This window comes from Herpailurus yagouaroundi, unplaced genomic scaffold (assembly GCF_014898765.1).
Source record: "Herpailurus yagouaroundi ecotype Mexico unplaced genomic scaffold, PumYag 100, whole genome shotgun sequence".
Lineage (NCBI taxonomy): Eukaryota > Metazoa > Chordata > Mammalia > Carnivora > Felidae > Herpailurus > Herpailurus yagouaroundi.
The window spans coordinates 9,951,009-9,965,719 of record NW_024412391.1 but is presented as its reverse complement, the minus strand read 5'-3'; the positions used below and the strand labels follow the sequence as shown (position 1 = coordinate 9,965,719).

Sequence of the window (14,711 nt, the reverse complement as noted above, 5' to 3'; positions counted from 1 at the left end):
TGCATAAAGACTTGAGGCCAACCCACCCACCACCTTTCAATGGATACCTCAAGAAGCCCCAGGCCTGTGTACTAACCCCCATTTTTTATACCATACTTTCTTCTCTAGATGATTCTAAATTTGAACTGAAGAAGGTCCCGGATAAAACCATGAAGCAGGGGCACCCTAATTCTCCATTCTAACTTATTCTTTGGACAACAGTAGCATATTCCCCTTCCGTTAGAACATCTGTGGATTCAGGGACCCTTCTGCTTGATGGCCTGGGTGGTCCCTGAGAACAGTTCTTACCCCTCCCCAGTTGAGAGTTCGAGCCAGGTCGTTCCCAGTTCCCAGTGGAAGGACCCCGACAGGAGGCTGAGGGCTCAGCTGCAGTTCATCCAGAATAGAAAGGATCCAGCCCACCTACAGACATTTCGGGGGCCAGAAGAGATATGAGAAAGATAGGTAAGTTACAAAGACAACCTGAGAGAAGGAAGCTTTAAAAAGCAAATGATATAGTTTAATTTTTCTTTAAAATATGTACGATTTAATCTGGTAGTCAAGAAACAGACCACTTATCTCAAACGGTTTCAAAATGGTGAGTCCCTAAAGGGAGAAGGACCATTTTGTTCATGCTGTCATATAAGCAAAACTGGACCCACTCATCTGTATGTTTAACTTGAGATCTACCTTCAAATTTAGAACAGTTTAAAATCTGGGGAGGTTTACAATATAGGCATTGGAGACAATACAAGACCTACAATCAGACTGAATTTCAATTTTGGTCACACTCGCTACATAATCTTGATTAAATTATTTAACCTCACTGAGATTTATTTACCTGATTTTCAAAATGGAGATAATGCCTACCTCACAAGACTGTTTACAGATTAAACTAAAATGCATATAAAGCCCTTAATATGGTCTATGTAAGCACTAATTAAATGGTTACCCTCCATAACACCATCTTAGAAATTAGTAGCATTTTCCTAATGATCCCCATATTCTCTGTAATGAAACATTATGAAAACATAATTATGCATGGTCCTAGTACTTATTATAAGTTCAGGCAGAAAATAGATACTTATATACTAGAATCATATTCCCATTTAATCTTTTTCTAAGATAAATAATACTTTAGGTTTGGTCTTGCAACTATTTAGAATAATTACCCAAAACCTGGAAATGGCAAAAAGAAACTTGCATATCCTCACAAAGTCCTACTAAGGTGGCATTTTACAGGCCTAAGAACTTTATAACTGTAGGCTAACTGGAATATTTCTGTCCTGTGGATACACAAAGGTCGAGAATAGAAGATTATGTTAAAGGTTATGGTTTTATTCCCCCATATGGCCATAAACCAATTTTATCTCACATTTAGAAAAATTGTTTTGGAATAAACTACATAATCCTTTCCCTCTACTTCTCCAATAAGTCAACTCTATCATCTTGCTGGATGCGAGGAGCTAAATAAATTTGAGCTAAGCTCTTCATCAAAGAACTAAATAAATTTGACATGCATTCATTCTACATTTGTATGAGTCCTATTTTATTTTTTTAATAGTACGTTAACAGTATATGTAGTGCACACTACATATAAAACACAGAACTAAGTAACTGAAATAAGATGAATGAGCTGGAACAAGGTAAGTTAGACTGGATGCCTGCTCCCAAGGAGCTTACAAGGAACAAGGAGAGAGACAATCACTGCTTTCCATGTCCTGATTTCTGAGCAAAGTTCTCTTATTAAACTTCAAAATGACTCTGTAAGGTAGGTAGAAGTCTCATCTCCATGTAATAGATAAGGAGGCCAAAACTTGGTAATATCATACCCTTACTGTGGTAATATCATACCATTTATGTAGTACAGATCGCATTCAAAATTAGGTATGCTAAACCCCAAGGCTGACCTCTTAGCCACTCTGGGACAGAGAGCCTTTCAGCAAAGACCCAAACCCCATTCCAGATAGGGCCTGACCATGCTGAAGACAGAGGCATATACTTTTGGAATCTCTGGAATGCTGGAGAAACCTTAGAAATTGCTCAAACCAATTCAATTAATTTGCAGATTTATTAACTGAGGTGCAAAGAAGTCAAGCAATTTGCTCAAGGCTAGATAATTAGGAGTGTCAATGTCATGATCTTATCAGGTCTCTTGACTCCATCTAAAATCCTTTCGCTACCACAGTATTCCTTCCAGGATGTAAAACTTGACCGTCCATCAAGAAGCCTGAAATTGTGTTTACCTTCTAGAAAGGCATACCCCCGTGTTCACCCAATATGGTGAACTAAAAATCCAGATCTAAAGAAGTGTCCAAAAATCCCTCCATTCCCTGGGCAATTCCCTCCCAGACAACTTCTTAGATTCTGACCTAACACTTTCTTAGTTGTCTTACACACAGTACAAACAAAGCTTGCTATTGAAGTGTGAGGGGAAAAAGAGTCAGATGCTAAAATATATCTGATGACTATGCTAGATACCGTTCTTGCTCAGCTACCTGTGCACAAACACAGTAGAAGCAGATCCCTCTAGTAAACTACAAGACATGAAAACTCAGAAATCCCAACAATCAGGGGTCACTGATTGCAGATGCAAATAGCCCTGAGAACTAGAGACTCGGAAATGCAATGGAACTCTAGAAATTCGAACTCAACATCCCATATAAAGAAGGCAATCTCTTTACAACTTTTCTAAGAGATGATCACTCTGTCTCCCCCTTATGAACTGTACTCACAAATCTGTCTACTTTCTTTCAGGTAGATTTAAATTGGAAATTTGTTTCTTATGCATAGTTGAAACAGGTCTCTCTTTTCTTGGTAAGGATAATGTCGTGTGTTCATATTTCCAATACCCAATGCACTCCAGACACAACGATAGGAAAAATAAATCCTCAGGGACCAGAAGCAAAGCAAACACAAAATGGCAAGCAGATGAAGCCAGGAGTTTGGCTTCTGTCTGGTAACAGGGAGTAGAAGTTCACCCCTCCTGACAGGGGGCCATGTATGAATAAGGGTCCCTCTTGGCCAGCGGGAGAGAGGCTGGAAAAGAATGTGAGAACCCCTGCCTGAGGCCACAGCCCAAAGACAGGGGAGACCCCTTGCGGCAGGAGGGAGAAAGCCGCCAGCAGTGGGCTCACCTTCCCCCTGGCTTGCTGATGTACCTCAAACATCCAACACCTCCTCAGGATGGGTGCCTTAGTCACCTAAGGAAAACCCACTCGAGTCTCAGAGTGCTGGAGACCATGCAAAGGACTAGGAAGGGATAGTGACAGGATGCAGAGAAAGAAAAGGGAAAGACCAAACACAACAAAGTAACTTCCTCTGAAGAGGACCCTGCAAAAAAAAATTCTAAATCGCAGGAAGAACACTAATACCAAGATGGACGGGAAGAGGAAGGATCAGTCCACAGTGTGTGAAATACAAATACTTTTCAAATAACTGAAATGAGTGTCCTGTAATTTCCATGAATTGATGGGGTATCTTCTTAAAGAATTTTTTTAATGTTTATTTATTTATTTTGAGAGAAAGAGAGAGAGAGAGAGAGAGAGAGAGAGAGAGAGAGAGAAACCCCAAGCAAGCCCAGTACTGCCAGCCCAGAGCCTGACACAGGACTTGATCTCATGAACCATGAGTTGGACACTGAACTGACTGAGCTACCCAGGTGCCCCTGATGGGGTATCTTCTAATCTTTAATCAGTATAACAGCCTTCATCCAAATCTTCTTAAGCTGTTGCTGTTTTCTCAAAAAAAGTTGCCAAGAATCCACGCCATACTGTGATATAGTTCCTCAGAATGGCAGGAGCCCTCCGGTCCCCTGGATTTCTCACCATCTCCTTTTCTCTCACACTTGCCCTAACAGAAGAGGAAAATGTATAACTGATTTGAATTAAAGGATTTCCCCCTTTCTTATTCAATGATTTAAGAACTGCATAAATGTTAAGAGTGCCTCGGTGGCTCAGTTGATTAAGCGTCCAACTTTGGCTCAGGTCATGATCTCACAGTTCATGAGTTCGAGCCCCACATCAGGCTTGCTGCTGTCAGCACAGAGGCTGTTTCAGATCCTCTGCCCTGTCTCTCTCTGCCCTTCCCTGGCTCACGTGCTCTCTCTCTCTCTCTCTCAAAATTAAATAAACATGATTTAAAAAGAGGGGTGGGCAGCTACTTATCTCCCTTGATCAAGAATTGCATAAATACATTCTACTTTCTTTTTCCAATAGCCAAATATTTTCTTCTGAATACAACCAGGTAGGTTTAGTAACCCATTATTACCTAACCTTAGGGTCATCAAATGTCACCTGCCTTTCATAACCAAGATGTGTCATGAAGTTCTCTTAAGTGCCACCAGTAGGCTAGTAGTTCTTTTAGCAGAGGAGGGTCTGGATCTTTTCTCATAGTCCTCAATAGCGTTTCTCATCCATGAGCTACATTACTCAACAGCAGCTTCCCCAAAAGGCAACAGAACGTAGGGTGTAGGGAGACAGAGCTCAGTGAACCCCACTCCATCATACATGGGCTGGGTGAGTTTAAGCAAGTGACTCCGTCACTCCAGGTTCTCTCATCTGTCTCTCAAGCCTGTTAGGGGTATGTTATCAGTTAAACACCATGTAGACATTTCTTAGCTTGGCAAATAGGAGATGCTTAATTAACATTAGCTGCTGTGATTAGGCTTTATTTTTCTTCCTCTTCACTTCCTCTATGAAGGTCCAGTTTCCTAGAAGCAAAACGCCCTCTTCCTTTTTCTCCGCTTAACGCTGAACCTCAAGTTCACAAATCAATCCCACCTTTGACTGCCATCAATCACAAAGTCTTTCACACACTATCAAAGACAGAAAAGCCAAGCTGTACTGAAGCAGAGAGGTGCTACAAAAGAGGAAGGGATGGGGGAGAGAGAGAGAGAGAGAGAGAGAGAGAGAGAGAGAGAGAGAAAACAAATACACTTACAATAGCAGGAGACAGAAAAGACCTTGAGTAATAATCTGTACCTGTCCCTATAAAAGCAGAACTATACAAAGGATCTTCAGGCCCAAAGCTGTTCTTGGGGCCTCTCGCTTACCAGCAACCTGTCCCTTCTGGAAGTCCAGGCTTCAGGTTCTTAGCAGGGATTATGTTTGCTAGGCTATCCCATTTCCCCCAAATCATCTCCACCAGCTCATCCAGCACTCCTTCAGTTATATTTAATTAATTGCAAAACAGCACTTGGCACATTTTCCACCACAGCTGAAGAAAACTATCCAGATTGGGTGAAATCATTTCTGAGTTCGCAAGGTTCTTTCCTGCCTTTGTGTTAGGAGGAGCAGGGCTGAGGGATCTGAAACAGCACGGTCCTGGGCTCTGTCCCTGAGCAGCCCCACAGTACTGTCCCCACAAGCTGGCCAATGCTGCCACCCCTGTCCACGCTATGCTTTAGCTGTCACTGCATGTGTCCCCAGTGCACTGCGAGCAATATTTTCCCTCTGCAAGGTACTAACATCAGAGGCGGCTGAGGGGTGGCAAGAACAGCGAACTGACATTTTTTTCGAACAGACCCAATACACGTAGCTCCTCATATGCTGGCAAAAAGCGAAGGATGTGCATGTTGAGAAATCAAAAGAAGTAGAACATTTCTCAACTGAAAGATCATCAAGACGGCATTTAACGACTGGGTGTCCCTTTCTAGTATGTACATTAGGATTCTTCTGATGTTTTCATTTATATTTGTACGTAATAGTTTTTAGGTCATCATGTGTTAAAAAGAACTGTTTAAGGGGCACCTGGGTGTCACAGCTGGTTGACCGTCTGACTTTGATCTCAGCTCAGGTCATGATCTCATAGTTCATGGGTTTGAGCCCCTTCTCGGGCTCTGCTCTGATGGTACAGAGTCTGCTTGGGATTCTGTCTCTCTTTCTCTGTGTCCCTCTCCCACTTGTGTGCACACACATGCTCTCTCGCTCTCTTTTTCTCTCAAAAAAAAATGAATTAACATACATTTTTTAAATAAAAATATATGAAAATCACTGTTTAAAATCAGCCCTAAAGCAATCAAGACAGAAGGTGAGAGAAATGGGTGGGGGAGGGATATAGCTAGGCTAGCACTTCGGGAGAAAAGGGGTTTGGGATGATGTGCTTGGCACTATCACTTAAAGGGAAACAGTACTTTCTTCCCTGCTGTGGCTGCACAAAGTCCAGCAAGGAGGTGCCTTCTGTTTAGGGTGTATCCTCGTCTAGGGAAGCCAACTGATCAAGAAATAAGCATGAAGGAGCTGGCTACAGAGTTTAACTCCAGGCCTCCGGAAAGAGGGCAACGCAGTTAAAGGTGGACCTGCTGTTCCAGCCCCGTTATCGAGGTCAGGGGCCAGATAGGTAGGGACCACGCTGCACCATAAGGAGCCATAAGGAGGGGAGGGCACGGGCGCCTCTAGGCTCTTGGTCCACATGCCCTTCACTATTCGAGCAAAACGACAGCTATGGGGAGCTGGACAGGTAGAGATGTGCCCAAGGAAGGGAAAAAATACAAATTTACTGCATAACCCAAGAGCAGCTCGTTTACAAACATGAGGGTCTGAGATCATTCTTGAGTTAGGGGAGTTTTCCTAGGGCCTTGAGAAGATGTGACAACCGTGTGACAGCCTTAGGATCATGCTAACCAGTTACAAAGAGATGACATCTGTACCGTCCCCTGCAGCATCCACTGGCCACAAGCGGCGACTGGGCACAAGAAATGTGCCTAATACAAACCGGAGGGGCTCTGAGTCAAAACAGATGCTGGATTCTGGAGACAGCGCAAATAGAATGTAAAATAATCTCAAGTGATTCTTCTACGACTGCATGTTGAAGTGATAATATTTTGGAGATACTAGGTTAAATAAAATGTAGTATAAAATTAATTTCACCTGCTTCTGACTTTAAGTACCTTCTAGAAAACTTAAAAATGTGGCTTGTATTGTAGTTCTCTTGAACAGCCATGGTCTATACTATTGTAATGCTACAGCTATGAAGACCTTTAGGGATGCAAATGTATCCCCTTGCAGATTTAGAAGGTCTCAAAGGAGGGTAAGGAACCTGCTGAAAGTGACGGAAATACAAGCACCCAACAGGGTCTTCTGCCTTCAAGTGGAATGCAGGAAGACGGGCTATTTAAAAGTGCAAGGAGGTAGAGCAACACAAACGAGCACTGAAGCCTAAGAACTTGTTTCCAAACTGGGGCGCCTGGGTGGCTCAGCTGGTTGAGTGTCCGACTTTGGCTCAGGTCATGATCTCGGGGTTCATGAGTTCGAGCCCTGCATTGGGCTCTGTGCTGACAGCTCAGAGCCTGGAGCCTGCTTCAGATTCTGTGTCTCCCTCTCTGCCCCTCCCCTGTTCGTGCTCTGTCTCTCAAAACGAAATACACGTTAAAAAAAAAATTTTTTTAATAAAAAAAGGAAATTGTTTCCAAATTAATGCAAGACATCTATACGTTAAACAATATTTTGTGCACAAACTGATGGAGTTAAGGGTTAATACATCCCCCTGCTAATCAGTCAAAAGAAATTCCATTCCTGATTCTCCCTGGAACCTTGTCACTGCACTGACAGAATTCTGACGGCTTATGGTGATAGATATGCTCACTGAGTAAAGGCTGAGTGCCTTAAGTCAAATGTATACCTGACACTCTCAGGAACCATTCTTCGCTTGCCTAAAGCCAGCAATCTTTCTTCATAAATCCATCAGGAGGCCTTGTCTTTATATATAAACTCTGCCCCCACTCAAAATTTAAAGTTTCATATTCTAAACTAATAAAATTAAAAGTATCAATCACTGACCTAGAAAAAATATTTCAAATTCCATGCATCTTTCACAAAACATCCATTTTGGCCAAGTAAAGCAAACTAAAACTTGGGTCTTGGGTCAGGTACAAGATACACAAAGTTTTGATCCTGAGTGATTAAAGTACAGAGGTTACTACTGAGAAAATAATTAACACAAAAGCATGCACCAATTCTAAGGTAAATCGGCTACTTTCCCTTTGGGCATTAAAGTAATTTACCAGCTCTAAGGTAACTCTACTACTTTCCTTGGGGCGTGCCTGTTGCAAGGGACCGAGGGTAAACATCTAGTGCATTTGTGAGTGATGTGGAAGGATGTGAAAAACGAAGTCAGGAACATAGATGTGGTCCCTAGGAGGAAAACCTACCTGGAACATAAAAGTAGTATCTAGCCTTGTGAAGTACCTATTAATTATGGCGTATTTAAAGAAAGGACGCTAGGAAAGACAGGCTAAGTAGGAGAACCAGACAGTCTTCATGTCAAAAGGTGTTATTAATGGCACAAGGGCGTATTCACAGATATTCAACACTGTAATCGGGCCTGGTCTTCAGGATCCATTAGCAATCTCCCAAGTCTCATTTGCTCATCATTCTGGTTTTGTCCCAGATAAGTTTCTTGAAAACCACTAGTTACACCCTAGTCTCCAAAATCAATGATAATTCTGCAGTCTCTCCTCCAGGATATAACCACTGCCTCCTTCTTTGAAACTCCTTTGTGTTTTGTTTTTTTTTTTAATTTGGTTTTTTCCTTGACAGAATAAACTACAGGTGGTCTTTTCTATGTCTATTTTTTTCCATTTTCCTTTTGAACTTTGGCCCAGACTCCCTAACTGCAGTTCTTTCACAAATGTCCGGACTTGGCTCTCTTGTCCTTGTCCTTTAGGCTTGAAAACCCCAGGTTTCCAAATACTTCTCTAGTTGCAGGGAATGCCTCAAACCATACAACCTAGAATGTCCTTCCTACACAAACCCGCTGAGTAGAGCAAAGGGACAAGAAAGGAGAAGTGAGAGCAAGCTGCCACGAGGCTCGGTGATGATGGGAGAAGTTTGGAAGGCGTGGTGCTCAATCAATGGTGAAGCTCAAGATGTAGAGATGGAATAGGAAGGGCATGTGGATTTGAGGTCATGGACACGTAGGTTAAGAAAGGATAAGAACTATGAATTCAGGATAGCAACTGGTCTGCTGCTGTCACTGAGATTTAGAGAGGGAGAACAGATGGGCGCAAATACTGAAGTCATATGGGAAGACAAGGAGATTCTAAAACAAGGAAGAGCACTATAGTAAAGGGTCACAATAAGTTTATACTTTAATTAAGATAACTATCTGGGGACAGCTGAGCTAGGAATGTGTGTGCATGTACGTTAAACATAATATATATTTATTGTACCTATAAAAGACACACTGAGCTAAGAAGAACACGATGCGTGTGTAAGTGATATGTAATAAATAAATATATATATGTATATAAATACACACTATATATGTATCTAATGTATATCAGACACATCAATTAATGTGTATTATCATATATATGATGTGATATATATATGCATATATGTATACACATATATGTTATCTCCTCAGAGGATTTGTTTGGATATAATTCTACTAAAAAAGGTTGGGAAATTTTCACAGCAGCCCATCCCTAAGTGTATTTCCCTAGAACACAACAAATGCTTGAAATTTAATTGGTATTGTGGCAGAAAAAAATTCCCTGGTCAAATAATTTTGGACAATGCTGGGTTAAACAAAGTGAAATAGGTTTGGCTTCTCAGCTATAAGACTTTACATTGAATTTTATAAGCTAATAATGTGTATTGTGAATCTTAACAAACAGTAAACACTGTTTTCCCAACTGCAAAATGTTTTCTTCTCCATGGAGTAATTTAAGGGACCGGTGGAAACACTGTTCTATTTTTTTCCCCAGTTGCATTTACTGGTACATAATATGTATCCAATGCTACATTAAGTGCCCACTTGCTATGATAAAGAGAAGATTTTGTTGCTACCTTTGAGAATAAAACATTCTAATTAGGGAGATTAGAGAAAAGTCAAAGAGAGTTCATAATAAAATCCTAGATCCTGGGAGAGCAGACTCCAAATACAGAAGAAAAAGACACTGGACAGCAGCATCTAAATGTCATGGTTCTCAATTCTTTGCCTTTGCTAAATATACCAACGTAAGTAGAGGGCAAATGGAGAGACAGATGAGGCAAAGAGAGGAAAATGTGACAATATTAAACTTCAGCCCAATTCCATCTTTTCTTCAAAAATGAATACAAAGGATACCAATCAATGATCTTTAAGGCAAACCAATGTCAGCATTTTAAGTTCTATTTCCACTTGTAAAAGAATGAAGACAATAATTTTGTCCATTTACTTCTCCTTAATTGTGACCAATTAAGAACAAATTAAATAAGGGTTTGTTTTTTTTTTAAAGAATTTAGTCATCTATAACCGTCATTCTAATAATACAACCACATCCTTACCTTGTGGAATAGGAAAGGATATAGTCAAGCTGAGGGAGTAAAACATAATTTAGTAAGACCAAGTATGAATCCATGAGAACAATAATCAAGTCTCTTATAACCCTTTATGGGCTATGCTTCACATGACAGAGACCTATGTTTTAGGGGACTGGAAAGAGGTGAGGTGGGAATAAATAAGGAGAACTGTCATAGGGAAAACAAAAGAAAGATGGAAGAAATAAAGGAGACAACTGGATTCTATTTCAAGGACCTACCGTTCCATCCCCGCCACAGGCCAGAATTCGTAGATTTGGTACCTTCCTATATAACTCAAGCCTGTAGAGGAGATAGAAGACAAATTAAACATGAGCACATCACTGGCCATCGCAGAGAGAAAACCCAGGGCACAAGAGGGCTCTGGGATATCCACTGGAGAAAATGTATAATCAACGTAATGTCGTCAAAACTAGTTACCAAGTCATCACGAGGGAAGAGACCCCAACAACTGCATCAGAGGTTGGCAGCAAAAGTCAATTTTTAAATGGCTGACATTGGAAAGGGATTTCAGGATGTCCCAGGGTTTCATCTCCCATAATTGCTATTAACGCATCAACTCACGTCGTTTCCCTGGTGAGCGTCGACTTCCTTTTCTTTTCCCATCATACCCTCCCCTCCTTTCTCAAAGGAAATCGTCATGAATCGATAGTCAATGCTGATTGTACGTCTCCTCCTCATACTTTTTTAGAAGTTTTTTCTTGTTTTTTTTTTTTTTTTTGAAACAAAAAGTGGAAACCTTCTTGAAACCTTCTACTTTCTACGCTTAATCCCAATAAACCTTTTCAGAGAGACAGGGTGCTGGGAGGATACCTACTAGTCACACGACCACACCTACAATCCCAGCTCTCTCTCTTCAGAGAGAGAACCAAATTTATACTCGTCGGGCCAAAGAGGGAAGACTTACTGACTTCTCTTTATTTAAAATTTGTCTGCTTAAAGTTAGATAATTTTTCATGGTGGCTCTTGAGAAAATACAATTAGACCCCCGCCCCACCCCCCGGCTAAAACATTTGCTTAAGCAAAGCGATTAAACCCTCTGTTCTAGAAGACATCACCTTGTAAATCTTTGTTTTGTTTTGTTTTGTTTTTTCTGAAAATATCTCCTATCTGGTCACATTCTTCATGATGATCTATGAAGTCTCTACCTAAAGTGCAACCAAAGTGGTAAGATTTTACGATTTTGCCCTTCTGACGGGGCAGACGCCAAGGTAACAGATATGCCTGAGTCCATCCAAATACAGAAAAAAATACAGAAGTTTTATAGCGAACTCTAGTGGCAAAGAAGTTCACAGATTAAAAGAATGACAGGAGAAATTAATTTTTATATGTAATATTCTCCTGAATGCTTCAAATATACAACTTTTCCATTTTACACAGGAATATTATTTCTCTAGAAATTATCTGAGTTGATGTTTCTTTGCCTCTGATATTGCTACTTATTCAAAAATAATTAGTATCCCTTAAGTTCTAATGTTTCCCAGATGACATCCAAACTATCTTAATACATGGGGTTTTTTTTCATTTTTTTTTAATGTTTATTTGAGAGAGAGAGAGAGAGAGAGCGCGCGCGCGCGCGCACACACACACACACACACACACACACACACGCGTGGGGGAGGGGCAGAGAGGGAGACAGAATCTGAAGCAGGCTCCAGGCTCTGAGCTGTCAGCACAGAGCCCATCATGGGCCTTGAACTCATGAACCGTGAGATCACGACCTGAGCTGAAGTCGGGACGCTTAACTGACTAAGCCACCCAGGAACCCCAATACATGGGTTTTGAAAAGGGAATCAGACAGTAGCAGAAACAGCCCTGCTCTTTCCCATCATGTACCCCATCACCATCACCAAAGGGAAGATACAGGATACCTGTTACCTATGGCTAAACTTTATTTTTGATGTTTCTAACAAAAATAGAATGAAATTTCTGCGAAGTTTGGAAAAGGGATTGAGCGGGAATTACAATGTCTTCCCACTCTGGTGTAGAATCAATAGGCATAATCAAGTAATCTGTCTCAAATAGACACTGATGCACATACACAACCTGTAATTTACATACACAAGCATACTCATAAACAAATATGGCCACCCTCCAAAGATATACTTACATTCTTACTAACGTACATCGCTAAAGTTGTAGGTGCATACATAGAAAAAGGACAAATCTTTTCTCAATGCGGATGTGTAAATAATCTCCAGGTGCATGTACATAAGCAGCAAATACACTAGAAGTATGCCCTAAGTTGACAACAAAGTAGCTGGTTTTGAAGGGAATTAGCACAATGAAGAGTAGGAGGAGAAATGTCAGATGAAGTTTTAAGGGAGGGGAATACAGGTTAGAAAATAAATGAGGGATGGTCAGAAAATACTTCACAAGGCAATCTAATAATGAAGCTTGACTCCACAGCAGAAGTCCTTCTCGCTTGCCCAAAGCAGTATGGATCATGGGGGATTATTTCCAGACTTACGCATCTTTTGGCCCTTCCTGAGATAGATCAAAGACCTGTCGTGGATTCAGGTACCACATGAACATCTGCAGGACTTTGGTTCCCTGTAAGAAAAAAAAAGAAAAAAAAAGACAATAGGCAGAAACTTCCAAATATGAGCTGATCGTTTAAAAAATAAAGATTTAAAAATAAGTAAATAAATAAATAAAAATGGGGGCACCTAGGTGGCTCAGTTGGTTAAGAGTCCGACTTTGGCTCAAGTCATGATCTCACAGTTTGTGAGTTCGATCTCCGCATCGGGCTCTGTGCTAACAGCTCAGGGCCTGGAGCCTGCGTTGGATTCTGTGTCTCCCTCTCTTTCTGCTCTCCTCCACTCATGCTCTGTCTGTCTCTCTCCCTCTCAAAAATAAATAAACATTAAAAAGAATATTTTTAGTAAATTAAAAAAAATAAAAATAAGTCCTCTTATCTAAAATACCACCTAATTATAAACAGTATAAAGTAGTAGTTAAAATCAGGGGCTCGGGGCGCCTGGGTGGCTCAGTCGGTTGGGCGTCCGACGTCAGCTCAGGTCACGATCTCACGGTCCGTGAGTTGGAGCCCCGCGTCAGGCTCTGGGCTGATGATGGCCCAGAGCCTGGAGCCTGCTTCCGATTCTGTGTCTCCCTCTCTCTCTGACCCTCCCCCGTTCATGCTCTGTCTCTCTCTGTCTCAAAAATACATAAACGTTAAAAAAAAATTAAAAAAAAAAAAGTAATAAAATCAGGGGCTTTAGGGGCGCCTGGGTGGCTCAGTCGGTTGCGTGCCGACTTTGGCTCAGGTCATGGTCTCACAGCTTGTGAGTTCGAGCCCCGCATCAGGCTCTGTGCCGACAGCTCGGAGCCTGGAGCCTGCTTCAGATTCTGTGCCTCCCTCTCTCTCTGCCCCAACCAACTTGCATTCTGTCTCTGTCTCTCTTAAAAATAAATAAACATTAAAAAAAAAAAAATCAGGAGCTTTGGCCATCAATATGTAGGTTGAATGTCCAAGTGAGGTTTTTATCCAACCTGTGTTACTCTGGCCAAGTTCCTCAATTTCATTAAGCTTAGCTGCCTTCTTTTTATGAGGTTTTTTTTTTTTTAAGTTTTTTATTTTGAGAGTGAGAGAGAGCGCACATATGCACAGGAGAGGGACAGAGAGAGAGGGAGAGAGAGAATCCCCAGCAGGCTCGGCCCTCTCGGCGTGGACCCTGACCTTTGGCTGTGTCTCACACCCATGAGATCATGACCCGAGCCGAAATCAAGAACCGGACGCGCTTAGCCGACTGAGCCGCCCGGGCACCCCAGCTTCCTTCTCTTTAATGTGGAGACAAGAATGCCTAGTTCACAGACTTGTTGCAAGGATTAAATGCAGTAACATTTGAGGGGCACATCGATTAAGTGTGTAATGAATGGTGTCTACTGGTGTTACCATCACTCAACATAAAAATCCATGTAGGGAAATTATTTGTCAGTCCATGTAATTTAACATTAACTTTTACTTCATTGCACAGCTTACTTTTATCTTTGCATAATGTGAATATAGTCGGTGTGTGCAAAGTATGATTTTATTGAAATGATTTTTCTAAACTGAAGCAAAAGAACAGAGGCTCCTATTATTTAGGAGATAGATATATATATTTAACTTCCTTAGTTATATCTTACTTTGATGTGTTCCCATTTCTGTGTCCCTACCTAAGTCCAGTCCAACAGTTCTCATATGAACATTTTTGACTGATTTAAATAGTTTATAATTGACATTTATAGAACAGATCACCATGGAAAAGATAAGGCAGTTCCAGAGACCTTTTTTTTTTTTAGGGAGAGAGAGCACACAGGAGAGGGGCAGAGGGAGGGGGAGGGTAGGAGGGAGGGAGAGAGGAAGGAAGGAAGGAAGGAAGGAAGGAAGGAAGGAAGGAAGGGGGGAGAGAGAGAGAGAGAGAGAGAGAGAGAGAGAGAGAG

The 14,711-nt window shown here is 41.3% G+C and overlaps 1 protein-coding gene across 9 annotated transcripts in view; it reads right to left on the bottom strand.

Moving 5' to 3' along the window:
- The window catches only part of DGKI (diacylglycerol kinase iota), a 441,930-nt gene that overhangs the window by 191,682 nt on the left and 235,537 nt on the right, over positions 1-14,711 (bottom strand). For all 9 annotated transcript variants that reach the window (XM_040471856.1, XM_040471863.1, XM_040471861.1 and 6 more), the window contains 3 exons: positions 12,754-12,836; positions 10,505-10,565; positions 289-402 (listed from right to left, as the gene is read on the bottom strand). In XM_040471856.1, coding sequence (XP_040327790.1) covers positions 289-402; positions 10,505-10,565; positions 12,754-12,836 — 258 coding nt within the window. The remainder of the gene's footprint in view (positions 1-288; positions 403-10,504; positions 10,566-12,753; positions 12,837-14,711) is intronic.